At 43.5% G+C, this 26095-nt stretch overlaps 1 protein-coding gene across 3 annotated transcripts in view; it reads right to left on the bottom strand.

The window, feature by feature from the left end:
- Positions 1 to 2921: 2921 nt before the first annotated feature.
- Positions 2922 to 26095, bottom strand: part of LOC142776408 (uncharacterized) — a 76241-nt gene continuing 53067 nt past the window's right edge. Inside the window, exons 2-4 of one of the 3 annotated variants that reach the window (XM_075880046.1) lie at positions 14251 to 14359; positions 5718 to 5935; positions 2922 to 3323 (exon numbers count right to left, since the gene is read on the bottom strand). In XM_075880046.1, coding sequence (XP_075736161.1) covers positions 5753 to 5935; positions 14251 to 14359 — 292 coding nt within the window. In that variant the 3' untranslated portion in view covers positions 2922 to 3323; positions 5718 to 5752. Of the gene's footprint in view, positions 3324 to 5717; positions 5936 to 13722; positions 14360 to 26095 lie in introns of those variants that run through there. The other 2 variants (XM_075880085.1, XR_012887547.1) reach the window with 2 other exon arrangements.

The raw sequence follows: 26095 nt of genomic DNA, 5'->3' as shown, positions 1-26095 counted from the left end.
GTGGGTCCCCCACAGAACAACACACATCTAAACTCCGATATTGGGTGGACATACATGCAATATGTCATCAAGAAAGCTCTGCTACGCATTCCAAATCGATCATTCATGATGCACTTGAGCAACCCAATCGCACGTAATCCCTTAAATGCAATATACTCAATATGTGAGCTCCAAATAAGATTTGCAGTGTATATTATAGCCAAGTACTTTAATGAGTCCACCTGTGGAATAAAGTCCTGGCCGTACACCAATGCGATTCGCACAGGAGAACTCAATGGATATGCAAGAAGAGCACTTTTCTTGACATTAAGGGACATGCGCAGGTCACTAAGCTATACTTCAATAGCATTTAAATATGATCGTAAAATTTTGTATGAGTGTATGTCATTGGAAGCTGAAAAAAAAAAACACTATATCGTCTTGGTATACATACACTTGCACTTTGTCGTAAGTAGGAATAGAGCTTCATAATATATTGAATGAAACGGGTCAAATAACGGATCCCTGAGGAACTCCCTTTTTCTGTTTGTATTGTTGTGATGATAGCCCATTCTTCAAACAATAAAATGTACACCCATTTAAACATTTTGAATCTATGCAATGGTATACTCGGGAACATTAACACTTTGAAGTTTACTAATCAAGATGCCGTGCTCCACACTGTCATACGCCTTAGCAATATCTAAGGTCACCAGAGTGGCGTATTGCTTTCTGTGTGAAGCAAGTTTAATTCTAGCTTCCAGGTCAACATGCACACACCATATAGAGCACCGAGGTCTAAATCCAATCTGTGATTCACTCAATACATTATTTTGCTCTATTCATTTCTCAAGATTCGAGGTGAGGGAAATAGGCCCAATTTTGTCTATAGCATAACCAGATCCCTGTTTTTTAAGTAATGGTGTTACTTTGGAAACTTTCCAGTCAGAATGCACCCAGGCATTTTCTATAGAAAAATTCATAAAGTTAACGAGATCGCTGGGAGCAAATCAAACAATTTTTATCATCGCTGTGGTTATATTATCAGTACTTGGCGATGAAGCTGGCAGTGATTGTACAACCTCTGATATCTGTTCTACTGTTGTTGCCTTGTATTCATTAGCTTTTTCTGTGACCGGCAAAGGGTGGAATAGCACCGATGGAAAACGATCTTCCAAGCCTTTTCCGATTGCTTCTAATCAGTGCGACAATTCTGCGGTTGATAAACAAATCGAGTCTATATTTATTGGTGATGAAACAATATTTCTGTACTTTAAGACACTAAATAGGGCTTTCTTATTTTTTGTCTCCGACATACAACTGTAATGTCTGGAGTTGTACTCTTCTTTTGCTCTGTCAACAGTTTCTATGAATGTAGCAGCGACACATTTATTCTATTTCCAATTACGTAGACGCTGGTTATAGATTAGTTTCCTCTATGCTGCCTTTTCGTTGCCTATAGTCAGGATCACAGTCGGAGTTCCGCCATGGTGAATGAGTAGTACTTCTGAACGACTGCTTACTGAATTTGGCTTTATTCATAGTGGCACCTAATAGCTGCCATAAATTAAGGGTCTTTACTAGCTCGCTTTGTCTTGCCTGTTCATTTAAGCCAAATCATAACGTATCTAACTTTGGTGCAATTAACATAATTCCGGATTGATTGATTGATATGTGCGGTTTCAAAACGTCCAAAAACCACCACACATTATGGGAAACGCCGTCATCGAGGGCTCCAGAAATTTCGAACACCTGGGGTTCTTTAACGTGCACCCAAATCTGAGCACATGGGCTTACGTTTCCGCCTCCATCGGAAATCCTACCGCCACAGCCGGGATTTCATCCTACGACTTGCGGGTCAGCAGCAGAGTGCCTTAGCCACTAGACCACCGCGGCGAGGCAACATAATTTCGGACATATGTGTTTGTCGTAGCACGCAGGCATATTATTTCACACAACATTGAAAGGTGATCGCTACTTGTGGCCGATGTGATGGTGGACCACGATGAAATGATGCAACCCGAGTTTGAAAAAGTATGATAAGCCAGATACATAAGTGGGGGGATCTGGAATTCACACACTGAACGTCATCCAGACTGGCCCATTCTAATAATGGTTTGTCACAGGCATCGGATCTATAACCCTATGTTATGTAGTGTGAATTGAAATCTCCTGCAATGAGGCCTGGCGGCATTTCTTTCTTCCTTTTTTCGCTTATTTTATTTGTTTCTTCCTCTCTATCTTTTTCTGTATCTCTATTTTTGTTCTTCTAATTTTCCCATTGCATCTTTTTTTACTTGGTGCTTGCAGCCTTTTTTGTTTTTGGTATTCTTTTTTTTTACGTGGTTTTCTCTATGTTACACCAAGCGGCGATAACAGTACTGACTCTCTGGAAGATGGGAAGCAGTTCTTGAATTAAGTATGCAAATCTGGCTGCCATTCCTCAAGAGTCAGGGTGGACATAAGCCTTCTCTTTAAACAATTACTGAACAGGCCCGAGTGAGTAATGATATGGGACATATTTGTGCCGTCCTACCTCTCAGGTGATTTGGGGGTGGGAGAGCCCCCTTTGTGCACACGGCCTGATGTAATCGAAGTGCTCCATCGGTACATCACACAATTCTACATAAAAAAAGGGCAATTCTACATAAAAAAGCAAACATGAGCAGCATGTGCTCTCAGGAACCATTTTTCGGACTGTACAGTGAAGCCCCTGAAAATAGGATGCTCAAGCCTTTTTAAGGACATAGCCAGAAACTTTTTTTTCAAAGGAAAGGGGGCGGGGGGGCACTGGTATTTCTACTTACTTTGTATGTTTGAGGGTGCTTTCTACACAAGCAGAATTGAAACATTTTGGAAAGAAGGAAGAGGCTTGACGTCTGCCCTTCTAGCTGCCTGGCTGCACTAGTGTGCCTTAGCATCCACTTTAGTCCATAGCCGAGTGCACTGACAGCTGAACTTTATTTGAAGGAGGTACAGTTGCGATGAGAAGGTGCCTCCAGTCATTCAATGTTTGGGGCGCATTAAGCGGATCCTTTAGTGTTGGTGTTGTCTGCAAGGACGCCACGGTCAACTCCTTTGATTTTTCACGACATGGCTACGAATGTGCCGATTATAGGAGCTGCCATCCGAGAACATCATCGGGCAAAGATGGCACTCATACGGCTTTTCCTCCGTGTGAATTCGCGAGTGCCTCACAAAATTAGACTTGTGCCATGTTTGGTATGGGCAGTGGCGGCACATCAAAAGCTCGTCCTTTTTTGTGAAGTTGATTCCCTCTGCTTTTCCACCACACAAACAAGATCTGGACCGCTTCCAAGAATAGGTGGCTGCCACTGCTGCACCTGCACAGTGACAGGGACATCTGATCACCGATGAACCAGCAAAAAATAAAAACACTAAGCAAAGCTTCAGTTCAGCCTGGGCTAATCAGCAAAATTGAGAAAAAAATATGAAAGGCACAAGTGAAGCTCAATTGCTCTAGAAAAAGGCCTTTTTGTGTCATCTTCCTAGGTCACTTAACGCTCATGAGACGTGCGTCTACGAGCTTCTTATTGTTGTTCTCCAAACGCAACAATCCTCTTTTTTTTCCTTACATACTTTGTCTTATGAAGCAAAACCAGCACAAGGGTTCAGCATAACACACAAGGGTGCTAAATTGGGAAAAACAATTTTTAGGACTATGAGGGAAGGCTATGTACAAAAAACCAAACCGTAGGGAGCAATAACTGGCGTGCGCGATAAAAAACACACGGTACCTTTTCCATTCCTTAATTAATTTTGTCCGCTCCATTTCTTGTACATTCTTTTTTTTCACTATACCTCAGGTTGTCTACTTGTACATCTATTTACCTTGTACTTTTTCGCTAAGTTCCCCAATGGCTATTACTACAGGCATGCACTATTTTTGTGTACTTGCACCGTATTTAGAAGCGTAACACTCCTGCAGTCTCCCTTAAAAAAACTCGCACAGATATGGAACTGTGGCAAACTGACAATTACACTGCGCAAAATTTATTGACTAACAATTTGGAGTATTCAGAAGTCAAGAAACTTTCTGGTTGGGATTCTTAGCGCTGGTTATCGTGACAGAAACTAACTCATCATTCTCAAAAAATATTCTTTTATGAGAGCAGTACATTTCAGAAAAGAAAAAAATAGGAAATAGTGCACTAAAAGAGCCTGGTGTACTTCGAATATACTGCAAAAAAGTGGCTACTAAGACCGGTTGGTATCGCATTAGAAAAAAAATATACTGTCTTAGTGTGCAGGACATTACAGAAAAGAAGTTGGATACGACAGAGCGCACAATATCACCCCATCCAAGTAGCCACTCTTCAAAGCTAATGTTGAATATCAGCGGCATAACCTGAACATGTTTTGGGGCAAGGAGGTGGCTTCAGTGGGGGTTCGACCTTCTTTCATGTATGTTCAAGCAGGGGTTTGTACGAGTGGATGAATGTATGCACATACGAAATGAGATAAAGGACGTCAGAGGCACGACTGCTAGATAAAAAAACAAGGTGTGGCCTGCTGTGTCACGTCGCAGTCAATGGCAGAGCGCGTCTGGGTAGAGGGCACCGACGCTCCACCCATTGAAGCGAATGGCACTTAGTGTTTCAATGTGGTTGCGTGAGGATTTATGAGGGTCCGTGTGCTTTCTTGTGTGCTTTTTCGTGTGCTTTCTCGTGCTTATTTTGTGTGCAATTGTGTGTGGGGGCAGTCTGCCTCATGCTTCCTGTGATCCAGTACAATACTTTGGTACATGCGTGCATGGGGGACAGTTTTTTAGTGGTGTGACATCGCAATGCTGTTGTGTGCCGCTGAGCAGCCCAAACACGAAAGACACTACATTGAAGCACAACATATTCCCCTGCGGTGTACAACTTCACAAAGCATATCAGGGTGTGTATTATTCGTAACAGAGCACCTATTTTTGTTACAAACGAGCGCTCAAGCAGACGTGCACCGCCGCCACCTCTAGACGACAGTGTCGAATCACCCTGCCAAATGTTTCCGGCGCGCAATGCGTGCTTTCGCGGTGTGTTACGGTGGGTCAATACGTCAGCTTTTGGAATCTGCCCTCTATTGCCTCCCCACGAACAAAATCAGTTACACTTTTCATTTCAGGTGAGTAAAATGGGCAATATTCATGGACAGTATTGAGGCCAATACTCTACAAATGATTGGCTCTCCTAGGGCAAACTGTCTACATATGTGGTGTAACAGATACTTCTAATACCGGTAAAAAATCGAGCCTGTGATATGCAGCTACGAAATGCGTTCGGTAAAAAATCGAGCCTGTGATATGCAGCTACGAAATGCGTTCTTGCATTACATATATGCCTGTTGGCATATGTCACAGTTGAAAGCCCCATAATAAAATTACAATACTGTCAAAAAGCAAGCACGTGAATTCACTACCACGCTGCTCACAATCAGGGAAACAAGGTGAAAGATATTTGTGGAGTAAAAAAATTCACAAACAATAAGACAATACGTTGCCACTTCCCGTGAAGGGCGGCTGTAGAAGATGTTGACACATGGAGAGCTTTTATTTTTAAATGGGACAAACCCAAAATCTAAACTAGCTAACTAAGGCTGTATTGGCAAATACATGCTTTTTCTTTAAGCAGTAATAATCAATTATTAATTATTGTTATTAACTTATTAGTAATATTTTTACAGAAGCGTTCAGAGTATGTATGTGCGAATAGAGCTTTATTTGAGCTAGTTACCATTTCGTTTCTGTCCCGTTTCGTAAAAAAGATCCTCACATGTCTCCCAAGGTTTTTGTCACAGATGCCCTGCTACATTGCGGGAAACAAGACAGGCAACACACACTGGTAAACTTAAATTCGTCTATCCAATTTTCATTGGCATTAAGAGAGAAAGTTTCCCAGTGTGGCACTTGCTCTTCATCCAAAGCTGTGGAGCTCCTTAATGCGTGCCAGCCCTGAAAAAGGTAAAAAAGGGAAAGGACATAGGCAAGTAGGATCGAGCAGGGCAGCGAAAGACTGTGACGATCAAGTGTACTTGCGTTATTCATTTTGAGCGGTTATTCTATGCTGTGCTTAACATCATGAAAGCTGTACAGTGAACTTTGAGCAATTGAGAATCGAGAATTTCACCCAGCAAAACAAATAATAAACCATCCAACTATGCTTCCAATCACAGGGTTTATACAAAATATTTGGTTGAAAATAAAAGCACACTTGAAGCACTTCATTGACGTACAAAGGCAAAACTCAAGAAGTGCTAGAAAACTTTTATTCGTTGGCACTGTTCATAAAAGAGTACCAATTTTTTGTTTTATTTTTCTTTGAACAGCAATTATCTGTTCTATTTTTATAGATATGGATGCTCAAGGGAAAATGTTGGCCTTGACTAGATAAGACATACCATTTTTGGTGTCCGAATGTTCAAAAAAAGCAACCTGCTTACTAATGCAAGCACTAGAGAACTCTAGCTTTCACTAAAGAGCTCTAGCACACAAGAGCAACTGCCAAGCACACTTTGCACTTGCTCCTGTGTGCTTTGAAATCTTCTCAGCCACTCACATAACACCCACCCTTTCAATATCCATGCAATTGGTAGCATCACCTGCATCAATCTGCAGCTGCTTTGCAAGGACCGTTGCTTCAGTCGTTAACGTGCTTTGCGAACCTTCAGAGAAGGCTGTGCAAAACATTCTGTTTCACTTAAAAGAATCACTCTAGAAACAGTCAGAATTGTAGAATCATTGAAAAGTTTACGAAAAAGTTTAGCCTTACAAGGGCAAACTGGTCCTTTAGCAACAAAATTCGAGCCAGTTCTACGTTGTAAAAACATGGGACAGCGAAGTTATCATTCCTTCTGTAATGCATTATATTTTCCCCACAAGTTTTTACCAAGTATTTTTTATACCCTCTAGCAAGCTTGTAATGAGAGTTTCTTTCCAGCTCGTGCTGGCCCCGGCAAAAATGACCAACCGCATCTACGCTGCAGTCTCATGGCTTGCTCTCAACGTCTCTGGAGCATCAAAGTCTCTAAACAAGTGCCAGAGCGAGAACGACAACTGCAGAAGCCTGCACATTATTAGCTGCAAAAACGGAAGGGCAAGTGGCCCGCAAGGCCACTTCCACCAAGCATTTATGTATATACTTACCACGAATTCATGCTGTGCAAGTGGGGATGATAGCCCAGTGGTAATGACACTTGCCCTTGGATATTGCTGAACTTTATGCATAAAAGTGTGAGTGCAAAAAAAAAAAGGACACAGGACAAAGGAGGGAAACACAACACACCACCAGTGCTCATTTGAGTGCTTGTGTCCCTTCTTTGTCCTGCACCATCTATTTGCACTCACAAGAATGCAATACCCGCTAGCCCCCTCGAAGGGGACCCTTTGGGGACCCTCTACTACCTCACGTCACCACCCTGCAGTCCATAAAACAAGTTATGATGACGTCATGGCCGCCGTTTTTCTTTTGCCATGTTTATTCCCACAGTCTACACTTCCCGGCAGCTGGTCACGAGTGCGTGGCCATGGAGCACGCTTTAAAACTTTTGTGTTTCGCGACACTGCAGTCCCTTTTCCTATTCGAAAATAATGCTTGTTGTGGACCGTGTGAATGTCTGTCACAGCCCTGTGTGCTGACGTGGTCGAGAGTTGCGCACACTAGGTGGCAATAGTAGCATCCGGACACGTCTCATTTTTGGAGCTCTCTCAAACCGAAACTGGTCGATAATGTTGGGGCTATAATTAATTATCAGCCACGTACTACAGCAAAATATGTGCCATGTTGACTAACAGGCCCTCAGCAACACAATTATGCAGAAAAGCGCGAGACTAAAGTTTTTGTGTCAGTACCACTTTAAGTACTATTTTGTCGCGTGGTACCAGGCGCGCCCTTCGGTTCTGTAGCTTCCATACTGCTGTCAAGAAAAGTTTATCCGAGTGTAGAGTTTGGCGTGTTACAGATAAGCTATCCAGCTGTGGAACTTCAGAATCACAAGTTACATTCACTGAGGAGTTCTGCAAGCATGAAAAGGTACACTAGGTACACCAATCAAATAGAAATTTTCCCTAATTTGTGGTAAGTAGGCCAGAAAAAACACAAGTATCATTCACCCAATACATTAACAAAATTAGACATATTACATCTGCTAAACCTTTCCAGCTTTCTCAAAGGCACCTAGTGCTCTGCGCCCGAGAACCCAAAGACTGTCACAGGGCTGCGCAAGTGAAGAACACCTTTATGTTGAAAGGTGGAAGCCTACCTTAGTGTGAACACCTTTTGGTGTCTAGTGTGAAAAGAGACCAGAGCAGATTAAAAGCCATTGGCACCCACTATTACTGAATCTTCATTAAGTAGTTTGCAACAACGTACCTCAAAGATGTGCTCAGACCAATTTTGTGAACATGGATCAAATTTTCAGAGAACATCCGGTATATATTTTTGCCTTGCTACAGTTCTACAGCAGCAGCAGCAGCAGGGGCTGGTTCCTTGTGACTCTCCATGTTTAAAGCTTCAACTTTCACAAATGACCATGCAGCCAGTTCCAGCCAATATAACACCTTGGCACATAGTGATGAAGGGAGTGTATCACCAAGCACGCTCTATGCTGTCCAACAAAATGTGATTACAAGGGCCTCGAGCAGGAAATGCACGTTCCTTGATGATGAACAAGCTGTTGAAGAAGCTAGCATGTGAAATTGAGATAGCATGGAATGCTCAAGTCACTAAGTGGCTGACAAAGTGACAACAGTCAAACGTGCTGAAGAGTAACAAAATCTTCTAGAAAATGGCAGAGATCAGTTAGCATGCACAAAGAAACAAACGAAAAAATTGCTCTTGGGCAGTGAAACTGCATAATGGATCTAAAAAAGAGTTAGGGATAAATAGGGATGAATTTTGTGTGCTCTTTCAACAAAGTAAACAGACCACTAAACAAGAAGACAGAAGAAAGCATATTAAAGTACTGTAACGATTTCATATCTGTCTGCCTGCCTGGCAAAAGAAAAAGGAAAAAAGATTGTTCATTAATCTCAGAGAAGCACAATAAGAATGGAAGGAAACACTAAAGTACAGCTAAGTGCAGCTTGTCTCCCAGAGACAATTATGCTGCACACTTGTCGCTTCTCTGAGAACCCACTCGTTTGCTACCAAAATTTTAAATTGATGCCCCAGTCATTGAGCTTCCTACATTTTATTCTCTTTTTAGAATGACCGTGTGCAATAGCTGCATGACCGGTTTATACAACAGTTGCGCAGAACAGCGATCACTAAAACTGCTGATAATCAGATCTCTTGCAGCAGACTTGGATTTGAATTAATTAATTTATTTATTTATACTGCTAGCCAAAGGGCTGACACAGGGTGGAGTACTGGAATACACTTTACACATTGTTCAAAGACACAAGCACTACACAGTGAAATCACGACAGACAATGCACCTGGCAGCTTTAAAAAAACTACAATATACAGACCATACAAATTGTAATGCAAACAAAAAGCAAAAACAAAACATACAAAAGTATTTAAGTGCTTCACAGCAGTGACCAAAATTGAGCAGAGAGTAACAAAAATGCAGACCCTACACTCAACATACTCAACATACACTGTTCATTATGCTTCAAAATTATGATCATCAAAATCAAGAACTTTTTCATCATTATGCACAATTATTTGAACTCATGTCAAAGCATACAAGCCGCTTACCACTGGGAAAAAAAGGAAGGTAATAACGTTTATATATAATTACGTGGAAGAATTGTGACCTTAACCACTGTGACCTTTTACTTGACACAGTATCAGCAAGGACCTAACGTAGGTTGTTAACGAAGAAACTAGAATTCAGGCTACCGCTCATTCAATCCTTGACCTTGTATTTATAGATAGCAGAATTACAGATTGTGTCGTTTCTGTTAATGATGCACTATATGACCAAAAGCTTGTCCAAGTGCGCATAAAAGATATTTTGCTGGCCATGTCCAGAGAATCAATAGATGTAAAAAATTTTGCAGCAGCAGTCGACGTTAGTATCCTAGACTATCTGAAGATGCAACTGGGGTCATTTGATGGAGCGAGTGAGGACAATATGTTGTGGGATAAGTTTAAAAGTATCCCTAATAAAAGTACATCCTGATAAAGATGAAAACGTGAAAAGGTGAAATTTTTGGGTCAATCGAGAAACCATACAGTTAAAGAGGAAAATAAAACACAGAAGGAAAAGAAAGAACAAAGATCATACTGAGATGCGTAATCTCTCAATTACTGTCACGAGAAAATTATTCATTGCTAAATAACATTACCATTCCCGCACATTATCAAAGTTTATGAAAGAATCACCACAGCATTTTTGGCATCACTTTGCTCTGTCTCAAGAGAATGTGACGTACATTTCGAGTAACCAAGGCATAATTGAAGACGCTCCGCGAATTGCTGATCAATACAATGAATTTTTCAACTCTCTTTTCGACCCTTCTATGCCTTTACCTGCAGCAATAAAAGACAAAATGGACAGTGCATATTCAGACATGCAAGGCATTGCTTTATCGGAAGGTATACTTTCACTTTGTTAAAAAGTAGAAAACAAAAAATCACTTGGCCCGGAAGGCATCCTTCATGAATTTCTGCGAAGATATTCAGAATGGATTGCCAAGTACTTACTGATAATTTTCCAGGATTCTCTTGAACAGCACAGATTACCATGTGACTGGCTAATGGCGAGAGTTGTATCAGTATACAAAACAGGTGATAAACATAAAGTACAAAATTATGGACCAATATCCATTACATGTGCATGCTGTAAAATATTTGAGCATATATTATCAAAACCTTGTTTAGTTACCTCAAAAGCTCAAAGGTTTATTCCTAACCAGCATGGATTTAGGAGCCACTTGTCCACAACCACCCAACTAGCATAAACAGTGCATGATTTTTCTCAGCTAATTAATGAAACAGGTCATATCGACAGAAATAGCTAAGACTTATCGAAAGATTTCTACTGCGTTTTGCATTCATACTTACTTGGTAAACTACTTGATCTCAGAGTTAATTTAAATATAGTAAAGTGGATTCAATCACATCTAACTAATAAGAACGCAATACCTGGAGGTCGAAGGGAAGAAATCAAAAACTTTAAATGTAACATTTGGCATGCGTCAGGAGTCGGTATCAGGACCTGTGTTATCTTTTTGTTATATAAATTACATTACAAATAACTTTAGCAGCAAGATTACTGTTCCCCTCTTTGCGGATGATTGCCTAATATAATCTAAAATATCATGTCATGGGGATCAGTTAGAGTTAGTTGCAGCACTACAATCAATTGCTAATTGGTGCACAAGATAGAAAATGAAAATAAACCACAGGAAAACAAGAAAATGTGTTAGTTTATAATTATATGCTAGATGGTAAGCCATTTACACAAGTGAGGCACTTTAAGTATTTAGGCATTACGATACCTGATGACTTATCTTGGAAAAAGCGTATTACTAACTCATGTAACAACGCAGAGGTTAAGCTTTGTACGCTAAGGCATGAGCTCAAATTTGCCTCCAGAGATGTTAAACTAATTGCATACATGACTCTGATATGACCCACACTTGAACACTGAAGTATAAAAGGGATCCACATAGAAAGAATGAAATAAAATATGTGAAATGCCCATTAATTCAGTGACGTCCACGCTCAACAACTTCACAATTAGCACACAGCTTTTGATTCAGTGAGTCAATGGGCATGAACTCCCAACTCGAAACTTTTTTTTCACTACTGACAAGCTTGTGAACTGTAACCTAAAAACAATAAAAGATGAATAATGACACCACTTTGCTAGTAAGGTCCACGCTCAACACCTTCACAATTTGCACACAGCTTTTGCACCTGTGTAAGGTATAGTCATGATGCATTTCTCTGAATACCATAGCTTTTCTTTTTTGTCCACAGTGTGCCATGGTAAGTCCATTAGAACAACTGAAAGGCAACGGTACGCCATGTTGTCGCCTACTGTCACCCATACCCCCTTCTGATGAAATCTACATACTCGCACACAGTGATGTCTGACTGCCTCGGCCACACCATAGCTGCTGTTGTGACATTTAGGCACACTTATGAATCGACATTCCTCAGATAAACATTCCTCAGAACAGCAATTCCTCAGATAAAACATGTAGAGTGGAACCCCAATTATACAACTTTCAGGGGACAATGCAAAACTATTGTATAATCTGGGCGCCGTATAATCGAAAAACTTTGGTTATAGGCAGTGATACTCAGCCTTGTTCAAAAAACGGGTACAGACTGCCTGAATAATCTCATGGCACGACCTTGTGCCTCTGCAAGAAGGGTACATTGAATTGTTCTTGCCAGTAGCAGCTGATGGCAGCATTACTTAGTTGAACGAGGTTACTACAAAAGCATCACTACAAATACAATACTACAAAAGCATCTCTAAGCGAACTGGCAAAGTATTCTTCGAACTCTCTATATCTTTCAACATGAAATGAAGCAAAAATGCTCCTTTTTGTTAAACAGGGCTTCGAAACCTCATTAGAAGTGTAGTGTATGATACCTTAAATAAAGTATTTTGTGAACAAACAAGAAAGAGTGGACCCTACAATCAAAGGAAACTTGCTTTTGTAAACTTACTGTACAGCATTCTGGTTCACTTGCTGGCAATACAGAAATGATGAACCAATAAGGAGAGCATATTTCTGCATCACAGTATGCCGTGTAAGCATATGCATCCCCCATACTGTAATAAATATTCCCAGCAGGGGCCGAGAAAAGTTCCCTAAAATGCACAGCTGCAGTTCACCACTAGAGAACACAAAATGCGAGCTGATGGTCGTTCAAAAGTCTCACTGGGGACTTTTTCGTCATTTAATAGTGAAACGATGCAGTGTTGAATCAAGGAACACATGCAGCTAAGATGATTGCTTGGGCGTGTTGATAGGAGATATTGGAAGGAAACAGCACAAAAATGAGAGACCAGACAAAAAGGAACACACCGAACGCTGACTTCTAAGAAAAATTTTATTATTCAAACCACTCATATATACCTATGCTGTGGAATGAAAAAGGAAAAAACAAAAGTTATAGTCGAAGATAAATGAAAAATTAACATCTTAAAAAGCATTCTCATGGCGCATGCGATCAACCAAATAAATAAAATGACAACTTTTTCTGAGAGAGCAACCAAAGGCCTACTCACGCATGCGTCACCCAGCCTAACTATCAACCCAGGAGCTAGGGAGACCACCACTTGCCGAACTAAGCACCAGAATAAGTTTTTTCCATGCATTGAAGGCGTGGTGTATTCCTTATTGTCCTGTGGCAAATGATGCATAAGTCAAACTGGTCGATGTTTGATGTAGCGTCTAAAGGAACAAGCTCACAGTGTTTTCTCAACGGTGTCTGACCACCTAGGCATCCATTGCAGAGATTGTGGGTGCACCGCTGATTTTCATTCATGTGTGGTTGCCAAGCGTCATCAGGGCCAGCTTACCTGTGAAACAATGGAGGCCCTGGAGATAGCTAGGTTGGGTGATGCATGCTTGGGTAGGCCTTCAGTTGTCCTTTCGGAAAAGAAAGTTGTCTTCTTATCTGGTCGATTTACGCGCTATGAGAATAGTTTTATGAGGTTAATTTTTCATTTATCCTGGGCTCTAACTTTTGTTTCTTCCTGTTTCATTCCACTTCATGGGTATATATGCGTGGTTTGAAGAATGAAATTTTTGTTGCAAGTCGGCGCTCTGTGTGTGTCCTTTGTCTGGTCTCTCATTTTTCGTGCTGTTTCCTCCCAATATACCAAGAAACAGGTTAGCATGCGTCTTAGTGACCTGCAGCACCAAGTGAATTTGCACAAACTAAGTTATTATTTAGTTTCATAGGCTATGTCAATGAAATCTGCAACATGAGCTCCAGTTCACTAACAATTCAAACATATTCTTGGCCTTAATATAGAGTGCCACATGAGGCTGCTCTTGACACGTGTGATAAGGATAGGTGCTGAGATTCTGGAACCATCAGGCACAAGTTGTGAGGGACAATGCCTTTTTATACTGGACCACATCCCTAAAAGTACGAGACATTCGCAGCGAACCCTGCCTCTTCGGTGTGCCCTCTCCTGTAGTGCCACCGTATGTGACGACGACAGGCGCTCGGGTCTGAAAATGCCATTTCGCAAATGCGACAAACAAAGGGTTTCTCGCCAGTATGAGTCCGAGTGTGTTTTTCCAGGTGGCCCTTGTTATCTGTGCGGTACAAACAGTACTTGCACCTGTATCGATGTCCAATCCACCTGGTGTTGCACCTCTCGCAACTGTTGCTTGCAGAGTTCCCTTTCAGAGCTGTCCAGGCAGCTGGAATGCGAGGTGCCATTGCCACATCTGCATTCAACACCGGGGAGAGGTACTGTTAATGCTCCTATACTTTAAATATTATGCAGCGGCACTGTTTGCCTACCACTGTGATTACTTATAGTCCTTAGCTTTAAAAGACTAAGTGACGTGCTACTACACTCTAAATAAGTAGTGACTCGATTGGGATTCTAAAGTAGTAGCCATGAACTCTTAAAGGGGTACTGACACAAAATTTTTCAGTTTTCGTTTTTTTTTTTTGCGATGACAGGCCAAGCCACGGAGAGCACAAGTAATGTACCAATAAGCATCAGGTCACCTTGAAATATTAATTACAGCATGCTCTTAAAAGCTACTTTCAGTTCCTACTGTAACCCTGACGTCAAGACATGGTATGAGCAGCACCACGAGGTAGTTGTATGTGTGTGCACTATTCCAGACTTTGCTAGCTCGATTCACATGTACGCTGCATGACAGTGACCGTACAACGCGAGTGGATGGCCGAGAAGACTACGCCCAAGCTACTTTTCTTTTTCTTGGTGTTCGACGTCATCAAAACTAGCCATACTGCTGCGCAACGTCACCAGGATTAATACTGTAGCCTGACATCAAGTTAGCGTCGATGTTGTTAGGTGCACTAGGAGCAAACTGACTTTCATATCAAAATAAAATATCAGCATTTGCTGAGCATCACACTTGCTCAAAGCCGTCTCTGTGTACAGGAGATTTGTATGGCAGAGCAAACTCGCTTTTACAAAAAGGTGTCAGTACGCCTTTAAATGTGCCAAAATGTAGGTCGTCTCTATCGCACTCATGCAGTTATATATAAAAAGTAGCCAAGCTGCGACTTGACGACGCACACTCATCCAACAAGTCGACTTAGGCATGAAAGATGACTTGCACTCTTCATTGTAGCATGAAAATTCAGCACATTTGATTCGGAGCCATAAATGCACAGTACAGCAAAAGGCACAACTGAAAATTACAACATAATAAAGCTAAATATAGGTAAAGCTTCAAGGACGGAAGTGCAAGACATTCGCTTCGGTAAAATATCTGCTCATAGTTGAGTCTCTCTGCTCTTGCAAGTCACTAATATTCTGAAAAGTTTTATGGCAACACTGAGATACCAAAGGCTTTTAAGTAACTAAGAACTCTCCCCACTGACGGGAGAACTCAAAAGTTTCCACATCGCCAAACCCAACAACTTTCCCTAGACACCAGCAGAAAGAATAGCTTGATTTCATATGCTTAAAACCACAAATTCAAATGAAACTCACAAGGCACAACAGGGTGTGCATATGAAAGAAAACTGCAAATACATAAAACATTAAGCAAATAGCAGCAGATAAAAACAAAAAAGGTACCATCAGATAACTGTAATGCCACCATGATAGCCATGCCCATCAAGAGGTCACACAAAAGTGAACATGACGCCATAAACGAAATTCTCAGCATGTTCTCACAGGCACAGCACCACCAAGGAAGCATAGCTCTTTCAACTAACACTACTGCAACAATGTCACACATAAAGAATATTTTTCTTCGATGAAACAACCTGCCAAGAAAAAACTAAACATCTCTGCACTTCATTTTGCCCTCCACATTGGCTCAAAAAAGTGGATGGCAGTGACACTATAAATTAAACTTTGGGTTTCTTCACATGCTAAAACCAAACTGTCAATACAAGGCATGCCATAAAAGAGGGAGGGGGGCTTCACAATAATTTTGTGGACTTGAGGCTTTTTAACATGCACCTGGGTAAACTACATCAAGACGCAGTCCACAACGAATTTTTTCAACTTAATTTGTTTCACATTAGAAATTCGTATGGATCTTCTTGTAGCTTTGTGCTACGAGTCGAATGGTGGAAACTTTCCTTTAATGACCTTTCCTTCAACACTTCTAGAAAATTTTCTTGTGGCCAGAGAAACGGCAGTTTCAGGAGCCAAAAAAAAAAAAAAAGAAGCGACATATTTTCCAAAATTACTACACCAGCCCACAATCAAGATTGCATAATTCTGCAACTGCTCGAAAACATTCCCTTGCATTAGCTTGCAGACATGCATGCAAAGCATTGGGAAAGCAAGAATTTTTTGCCATTCTTATGCAATATAGAGAGTACCCGAGACTTCCAAAATCACGACAAAATGTTTCAAAATACCCCGTCAACACTTGTGACAAGTTCGAGAGAAGACAGTTGTTCAACACAATGAGCTTTTTGTTTACACGAAAGAGATAATAAATAAAAGGTTGGTGAGGAAACTTGCTTCAGCGGCAAGGAGGACTTGATTGACTGAGAGTTTCGTTTGACACCAATATTGCATCCTTAAGTTACGCTGTCTGACAAGTTTTGTAGACAACAAAATGCAAGGTTTTTCAAAATATATAGCTAATCTCATCTTCCGATTGCAGTACACAGAAAGAACAAGTAAAAAAGTGACTTAACAAGCAGCTACTACGTGCTTGTTGCATGTCTTTGTCTTTCATCACACTCAGAACCACTCACCGATTTGCTCAACTTTTAGTGTTTAACGCATTAAACCCCTCACCGGATACCATTGCAAATTTCGCCTAACCACTGGAAACAGTAAGATGCTGTCCAGGAGCATATAACCTCCACATTTTTTTTTTTAATTGGTTCTTCAATGCAGGTGTTGAAAGAAACTGAACTGGCCTGCAACCATAGCTCTAAGAGATGTCGGGGTGCTGACACCCCTTGTAAAGTTGTTTGCTCTGCGTGGCGCATGTGTCTCGCCCAAGTCACATTTCGGGAGACAACCACCGGCGATAGATGGCGTTGTGTTCGCGTTGAGCACCACTATCGTCATCATCATCCCAGTGGTAGCGCCGGCGGTGACCCCTGGCGGAAGCAAGCCTTGGTGGCAGGTGAGAGTTGAGCGAGTCTCTTCTGCACGTGGCGGTTTCCGCGAACGCTTGTCTCTCGCGGTGGGTCTGCCGTGAACGGCACCGCGGACCACCTGCGGTAGGCCCAAGTGGTGAGTGAAGCGTTGGCGCTGCCGCTTTTTGTGTGCTCTTGTGTCATGCTGTTTGAGTGTATGGTAATTTTGTGTAAGAATGACTTAGCATGTTAATTAAAATTGATGCATTAATTTGGCAGACAGTATCATCGTTATAAATTAGTTAAATAAATGTATTTTGTTAGGTTTGTAACGACCGTGTCAGCTGTGTCCGTTCACTCCAAGAGCGTGGCGCTCGCTTGCCATTTCGACACCCTACAAAGGGAAGTTCTGCTACTGAAGCCAACACTCTCCCTTCTTCCTGGCATGCACCAGCTTCTTGTGTTCTCTAAGTATTGGAGGAGAGCAAGGACATGGGCATGTTGACATGGCAGCCTCCACTTCCTTTTTACAGTGCTGCTCATTTGCTTTGCCCATTTTGTGGCTTCACCGTTGAGGTCCTAATCGAGTACCAAATGTCAGCGCAAGAATAAATGAGAAAGAGAAAAAATGTAGAGCGCAACTGAGAATGAATAACTGTGATGAAGGAGAGCAGCGACAGAGAAAACGCATGAATGCACATTTGTTTCCCTCAGCTAAGCAGAGTAGTGCACTGTCGCCCATCCACTGATGACACTGTCATCATCGGCCATGCTATAGCATTCTCTATGCCAAGAGCGACAACTGTGTGATGAAAGAGAATAGGACGCGTCATTAAAAGGCCGCAAGTTCGGTCCCTGACAGCCGAAAGTTATCTTTTTGTCCACTTTTCTGTTTTTAGATGTACATTTCAACTATTAGTTTCGTTTTGTTTATTAGTAAAAAAAGACCCCTATATTTTTCTAGGCATCATTGTGCATTAGTTTTCATTATTATTGTGCCTAACACAAAGAACAAGACCTGGAATTTTCATTTCTTTCCTTTACAATTATTGGAATTGCTTCGACTGCCTCTGCTGTTAAACGATTAGCTCAAGCATGTTCTCGGCAGTGCTGACGCCAGAATGCTACAAGGCTGCCAAAGAAGCAGGCTGGCATTCCACAAGTGTCAGCTAAATAGAGTGGCTATGATTGGCAAAATATCAAGCACAATGAAACAGGCACCATTAGTGCACTCTGGCTTCAATGTCTATGCAATCAAAGCACCCACTGAAATGATCAGTTTATTCTGAAAACACTCACAAGAAATGTTCCCAGCTAAGCACCACTGCTGAATAGACCCTGCCATTTGCGTGAAAAATGCAAAAGCTCGCTGCCACAGTCAACACAAGTGTGCCATTCAGGCCACGGGAGAAGGAAATCATTGTACAACTAATATATACCACATGCATGTCTTAAACTCTTTGCCACACATATTTCACAATCAAAAGCATCTGAACAGCTGCGGTCAAATATGTTGCATTAAGGATTATTGCACTCTATATTTTCTTTAATTTCTGTTCTCTTTCTCGGCTGAGTAGCAGGGCTGGTATTGTCTATTCTGCATTTGATGAATGAAAGTTGTGTGCATTAGTGATATTTCATGACTGGTCTAAGATGCATATGTACGCTGCACACAAAAAAAAGTAAGGAAAATACGAGGAAAAGAACAGCAGGGAGGTTAACCAGTCTCTAGGCAGCCGGTTTGTTACCCTGCGCATAGGAGGGGAATGAGGGAGATGAAATGTAGAGAGGGGAGAGGGAAGAGAGGTAAACACAGCACATTAAGCTGCACAACACAAAGACATTCAACACAAAACTCCACATCACCTGTGGTTGTTCCAAGAAGTGCCCAGGACAAAGGCATACTGCTTACAGGCATACATATAGGCATACAAAGGCGCACTGATTTTCACTCTCTCTCAAAACACGGCTCCCAAAAGAAGAAGAGTGCTCAAGCTTCCATTTCAGGTTCGAACTCTTCTCGTGTCACATGGGCGTTTCGTTGTTTGCAAAAACATTTGTTGAGTGATCTATGTGCTGCAGTCAATTGCTTCAGATGTCCAAACCTGGAGAGTGGCCCTTTAACAAAGCTTGACCACCATTATAAAGGCATTCAATGATTTCAAGGACAGCTACTAACTCCGACAACACGACACACAGCTGTGGCACATGCCGAATATTTACAATAAGTGAAACAGGGCACATTAAGGCACAAGGTACATTGTCTTTTTCAAAAAAGTCTAGAGGACTCCTGCTGATGTCCATGTCCACTCCGTATCACCGACGCAGTGCCACAAGGCAATTTCTGAAAATGAAATGTATGTCATTAAATTTGGAGCAACAGAGATGACCGCAAGCAGGTTGACCTTCACATATATGCCACAGCCCACGCAAAACCCTGTAGTCCTTAAAACACTGGAGGACAACGGTGGCTGAAAACACGATGCTTCTTTAGTCTTTCTTCTACATTGTGGCCAACAATTTTATGGTTTATACTTGAAGAGACACTGAGCGAAAATTGGAAAAGGTAACAAAACTTGGAAATTCTACTCGGAAGATGCGACTGTTTCGATGAACAGAGTTAATTTCCCATGTTTTTGAACAGTTCGCAGTAGTTTTGATGGATTGTCAGCGTGCGAAAACTGCAGGCAGCTCAAAAGCGGTGCTGTCACAATCGCCGAGGCACATGCAAGATGCACATGTTCCGGTCCTCCTCTTTCTTTTCTTTGCCTCTCCTTTCATCCCACTCTCCCCCCTCCACAAAAGTGCTGGTGTTGGATTAGACTACGAGACGCACCGGCTGAGAGCCGAACGGTTTGACCGTTCCCACGGGGAAAAGCGTGGGAAACCCTCTGGTGGCCAAGCCGTATGACAACAACCCAACAGGTCACTCTCGCTAGTTGAGGGCCCTCTCCCAATTAAAAAGGGGTGGGGTCAAAATATTTTTGGGGCGGAGTTTCCATCAATTAAACGTGCATGATTGGACCCATGTAGAGGTCTCTTGTCCCCAAGGAAGAGAGCGAGGAGACACGAGGGGGATTTAAGCGCAGGATTTTGCCCTGCTAGGCAGACTAGTCGCTGACCAACATGGTGTAGAAACAGATCAACAAGCATCTCTTCTAGAAGTTTTTAGTGTGGCTCTGTATCGGCTGGCCACCTAAACTTAGCCGTTCGTCTAGTTGTGACGCGATATCAACGTCTGCAACGTAGACATCAGGACTTCGCCTCGAGTTAGCTCAACCTGCTCGAAGTCACCTGCAAGCACTAGCCTCCCGGAGCCACCAGCGTTGCAACACCGCCGACATTGCAGTCGTGCCAGAACCCTCTTCGACTTCTCGCATCCGATTGTCGGGGACGCAACGCGGCCGGTCATCACACGTATGCCTTCACCTGTTTATATCTTCGAACTTTCTCGCCCGTAGTCTATTGGTGTTAGTTTGTGTGGTTTGTAATAGATCTCTCACGTAAGCTGATTCATTGTTTTTATATGTATTTTTTAGTTATATCAAGTGTTGATGTATTTTGTTAGTTGTATCAAAGTGTTGTATTAGATCCCGTGTGCTGCAATATCACTAGAGTAAAGTTTGTTTTGTTTTCTCACGTCTCTGATCTCTTCACTGTCTCTGCTTGCGTACGGAACGAACCAACCTGCTGTCATTCCCGTCGCCGACTTCACGCTGGCGACGCTAGAGTGGCAGCTTGTAACACCAGCCCACAAGGGATTGTGATGACACCTAAGGAGTTCTCGTTAAAAAGGTGTATAAAGTGTGAATCAAACAGGACAAGAAAATTCAGTGCGCTACATAAAATTGAAGAAGAAAAAATTAAACATTTCAGTGAAAATGTGAAAAACAAAAGCTTCTCTGAGAGCGTTTCAATATAAGCAACAGTCTCTTTCCTATCAATGGAATTTAAACGTCCAATACTCTAAGAATTGAGCTACAACGGAATTAGCGACAGCAGGTACTTCCATGATGTACGATAAGATACTACAGCAACATATTTTTTATTCCAACAAGTATTACTGCCACCAGCTGTAAACCATGGGCTTCACATTACTTCAGGTGTCATATCGACACAAGGTAGGCAGGCAACTATAGTAGCCAGCCTCTGAGGAGGACAACGAAGTAGTTCTGTGGGCGCGTGCTCTGGTTTTCGCGCTTTTGGCCTTTGGTTACGAAAGTAAACGCCCTGTTTTGTGCCTGTGTACCTGTGTCTTTGTGACATTTTCTGGTGGAGGTGCGGGGTACAGTATATGATACGGTCCCCTGAGAGCACCCCTGACGCAAGTCCATCGGGTAGCTCAGCTGAGCTTACTCCTGTGCGCGTACGTTCCAGCCGTCGTCTCCAGGGACTCGAGCCACAGCTCGGTTTGCTGCCTGAACGTCAGAGGACTATGAATCAAACACTGCCTAACGTCACCCCGCCAGTACCAGCGCACCTGGTTGTCAACCAGCCCAAGACGCCGAAGACATTTCACGGAGCTGCTTTTCAAGATGCTGACGACTGGCTCGAGCATTTCGACTGGGTCGCCGTCATCAACGATTGGACCCCAGAGCGTAAGCTACTCTATGTGTACTGCTTCCTGGAGGACTCCGCAAAAACGTGGTTTGAGAACCATGAAGCAACGCTTACGTCATGGAATGAATTTCACCGGCAGTTCCTCAAGGCCCAAGAGGACAGGAAAGAGACAGCGGACCGTTCTATAGAGGCAAGGGTTCAAGGCCCTAACGAAATGGTTACGACTTACATAGTGGACATTAATCGGCTTTTCAGGCGTGCGGAGAAGAGATTTTTGCCGGCCTGATTCGAAGCCCGCCTGCGACACTTGCGGAGTTCCATGAGGAAGTCACTGGCATGGAGAGGGCAAGGGCCCTTCAACAGCGTGCCAGGCAGTATATCCGTGGTGTGCATCCAAGTGAGGTCACTTCTGTCACTCTCGGCAATGACATCAGCGCATTGCAAGAGCTCATCAGAGCTCTCATCAACGAAGAGCTACAAAAGATGCAGGTGACTACTTCACCTGTAGAGCAGCTCTCCACTGCGGAGATGGTACGCGCCGAGCTAGGGCAAGCCGTTCACGCTCATTAACAGTCCAAGGCGCCACAACAGAGGCACTGCGTCGAGATGAGCTACGCGGAAGCAGTGCGACGTTTTCTATTGTGCAGTTAACCCAGCGTGTTTCACCCCAATGAGCGACATGCTGAGCAAATGGAGGTAGGCTTTCGTCCTCGCAGCCCGCCGTTGATCGCCGAAGCAAGACCGAGACCGAGAAAGAGTGACATCTGCCGTACACCCAACCACAGTCCCCTTTGTTTCCACTGCAAGGAAGCCGGACACATCTACCGAACATGTCCATACCGTCGTGTGGGTCTCCATAGATTTTCGTCTAATACCACTCGTCCACGACCTGGCGAGCGACCACTGGAAATAGGGAGTTTCATCTCGAATCGTCATATCGAACATCGGTCGCAAGAGGCCCCCTCATCGTCGCCTGCTTGCTACAGGTCACCAAGCCCAGCCTATTCACGGGGCGCTCCATGACCCGCCGTTTACTCAGTCCTGCAAGTCGGGAAAACTGAGTTCAGCAACCTCCGAAGGTGAGGACACTGACGCTGACTCTACGGAAGATCCTCAACTACGACGACAGTGACGGCAGCAAAAAGATGTACAGAAGCAGTCAAACGTGGTACGAAGAGTGGTGACATCAAACATTGCGGTTACTGTGGACGACGAAGAAGTAATGGCGCTAATCGACACTGGAGCAGACACTTCCGTTATCAGCATTGGTCTTGCCTGCAGGCTGAAGAAGGTTTCTATTCAGTGGGCTGGGTCGCAGATACGTACGGAAGGAGGCCATCTTCTCACTCCGGTGGGACGGTGCACAGCGCGAGTCAGTATTCATGGATTTACGAATCTCGGAGATTTTGTAATACTGCCGAGTTGCTCGAGGGACCTAATTCTCGAACTGGGCTTTCTGCACGATAATGAAGCCGTGATGTACTTGCAAGAGTCGCGGGTGACGTTTTCTACGTTATACGCTTTAGCGCGCAACCCTCACAGCAGTTACGTCAATGCTTTGAGAATTGTTGAAGATGACATCACGTTACCGCCGCAGAGTAGCGTGTTGACCTTGGTAACCTGCGACGTTTTTGATGAATTCAACGACTATGAAGCTATTGCAGAGGCAAATATCCCGCTGCTGCTCAAACGAAACATCTGCATAGCCCGATGCCTTGTTCAGTTAGAGAATAAACGCTCTCGAGTTCTGTTGACCAACTTCAGCAATGAGTTTCAGCACGTCCCTAGAGGCACTACTGTCGCTTTTCTCAGTGAAATCGCCGGCTTTTTCGATATTGGCACATTGGATACGACTTCACGATATGCAAAAGCTTGTGCTGACCTGGGAAGCTGCATTCACGTTAATCCAGACTTGCCTAATTCACGAAAGGAGCAGCTGCTAAACCTTGTGAGGGAATTCTCGGACTGCTACTCCACAGCCTCGAAAGTTCAACGTACCACCGTTACAAAACACCGCATTGTTACCAAGGAGTCGGTGCGGCCTCTTCGCCAACATTTATTCCGTGTGTTTTCGAAGGAAAGAGAGGTGATTACGCGTCCAGTTCAAGAAATGCTGAATGATGACGTCATTCAGCCCTCGACAAGTCTGTGGGCGTCACCTGTTGTCTTAGTAAAGAAAAAAGACAACACACTACGCTTCTGCGTCGACTAACGATGGCTTAACAAAATCACAAAACACGACATTTACCCCCTGCCACGGATTGATGACGCCTTAGACCATCTACGCCACGCCCAGTTCTTTACGTCATCAGATCTCAAGTCAAAATACTGGCAAATTAAGGTTGACGAGGGCGACCGTGAGAAAACCGCGTTCGTGACTCCCGGCGAGCTCTACGAATTTAAAGAGCTGCCTTTCGGTCTCTGTTCCGCTCCCGCCACATTTCAACGCATGATGGATGCTGTACTAGCTGGACTAAAGTGGCAGACGTGTCTTGTATACTTGGACGATGTCGTATTTTCAAGCACGTTTGACGAGCATCTTTCAAGGCTAAAAAGTGTCCTCACTGCAATAAGGAGAGCGAACCTTACTATTAAGCCCGAAAAATGCTACTTTGGCTATCAGGAACTAAAGCTTCTCGGCCACGTGGTGAGCCCGGGGGGTGTTCGACCAGATCCGGAGAAGTTGGCTACCGTTGCCGATTTCCCTCGTCCTGGAGACAAGAAGGCTGTTCAGCGATTTCTCGGACTCTGTGCGTACTACCGCCGTTTTGTCGAAGGATTTTCAAAAATTGCGGAACCTCTTACAAGACTGGCAGGGCCAGATGTGCCTTTCGTATGGACGGAAGAACAACAACAAGCCTTCGTAGAGCTACACAATCGACTTCAGACAGCTGCAGTGCTGGCACAATCGGACGACACTGCCGACACCGAGATTCACACAGACGCCAGCAATGTAGTAATGGGAGCCATTCCAGTTCAATGGCAGAATGGCGCAGAGCGTGTGATCACTCACGCGAGCCGCAGTCTCACATAAGCAGAGGCTAACTACTCTACCACCGAAAAAGAGTGCCTAGCAGTCGTTTGGGCCATTAGCAAGTTCCGACTCTACCTATACGGCCGGCCATTTCCAGCGGTTAGTGACCACCATTCACTCTGTTGGCTTGCCAATCTACGGGATCCATCAGGCCGCCTCGCCCGCTGGAGCCTCCGCTTTCAAGAGTACGACATAACAATGGTCTACCGATCAGGACATAAGCATACAGATGCTAACTGCCTGTCTCGTGCTCCTATTTCCCCAACGTCATCTAACACTGAACAAGATTTACCGTTTCTTGACATCGTCGATGTGGTGCAGATGACTGAGCTTCAACGTAATGACTCTGAGCTACTTCCTGTTATCCAGCATCTTCAAGGAGAAGACGTTATCGTCCCACGCCAGCTCTCACGTGGATTAAGATCGTATTGCCTGCGGAACAATGTTCTCTACAAGAGAAATCTTGAGAGCAGCCAGGAAACTTTTCTCCTCGCCGTTCCAATGGCGCTGCGTGAGGAAGTTTTGCAGGTGTGCCACGATGATCCTTCTGCCGGTCGCTTAGGCTTTGCTAAGACATTAGCGCGCATCCGACAAAAGTACTACTGGCCACAGCTGTATTCGTCTGTTCAGCGCTATGTCCGCACCTGCCGTGACTGTCAGAGGCGTAAAGTTCCACCCGCAAAGCCTGCCGGCTTCCTCTAACCTTTAGATCCACCTCGAGCACCATTTCAGCAAGTTGGAATAGATCTTCTTAGTCCATTCCCTACGTCATTCTCGGAAAATAAGTGGATAATCGTCGCAACCGACTATCTGATTCGCTATGCAGAAACCAAAGCTGTGCCTAAAGTAACTGCAGTTGAAGTTGCCAGATTCTTTGTCCACGACATTATTTTGCGTCATGGTGTACCTGCTGTGCTCATAACCGATCGCGCAGCAGCATTTACGGCAGAGTTATTGCAACAAGTCACCAAGCTGACGCACATCAACGACCAGAAAACATCAGCTTATCATACCCAAACGAACGACTTGACGGAGCAGTTAAACAAAACACTGGCCGACATGCTATCTATGTATGTTGATGTAGAGCACAAAACGTGGGATGAAATTTTGTCGTATGTCACATTTGCTTATAATACCGCTGTGAAAGAAACCACAGAACTAACACCATGCGAGCTTGTTTATGGCCATCGCCACCGTTAGACCCTATGCTCCCCGTAGACCAGGACACCACCGGAAATGACAGCGTTGACAACTTCGTTGAGAGAGCCGAGGGAGCCCACCAGCTTGCACGGAACCGCATTCGCACGCAGCAAGATATCGATGCTCGCCG

This window comes from Rhipicephalus microplus, chromosome 1 (assembly GCF_043290135.1).
Source record: "Rhipicephalus microplus isolate Deutch F79 chromosome 1, USDA_Rmic, whole genome shotgun sequence".
Taxonomy (NCBI): domain Eukaryota; kingdom Metazoa; phylum Arthropoda; class Arachnida; order Ixodida; family Ixodidae; genus Rhipicephalus; species Rhipicephalus microplus.
Note: the sequence above shows the minus strand (reverse complement) of the source record. Positions and strands in the feature narration are given on the sequence as shown.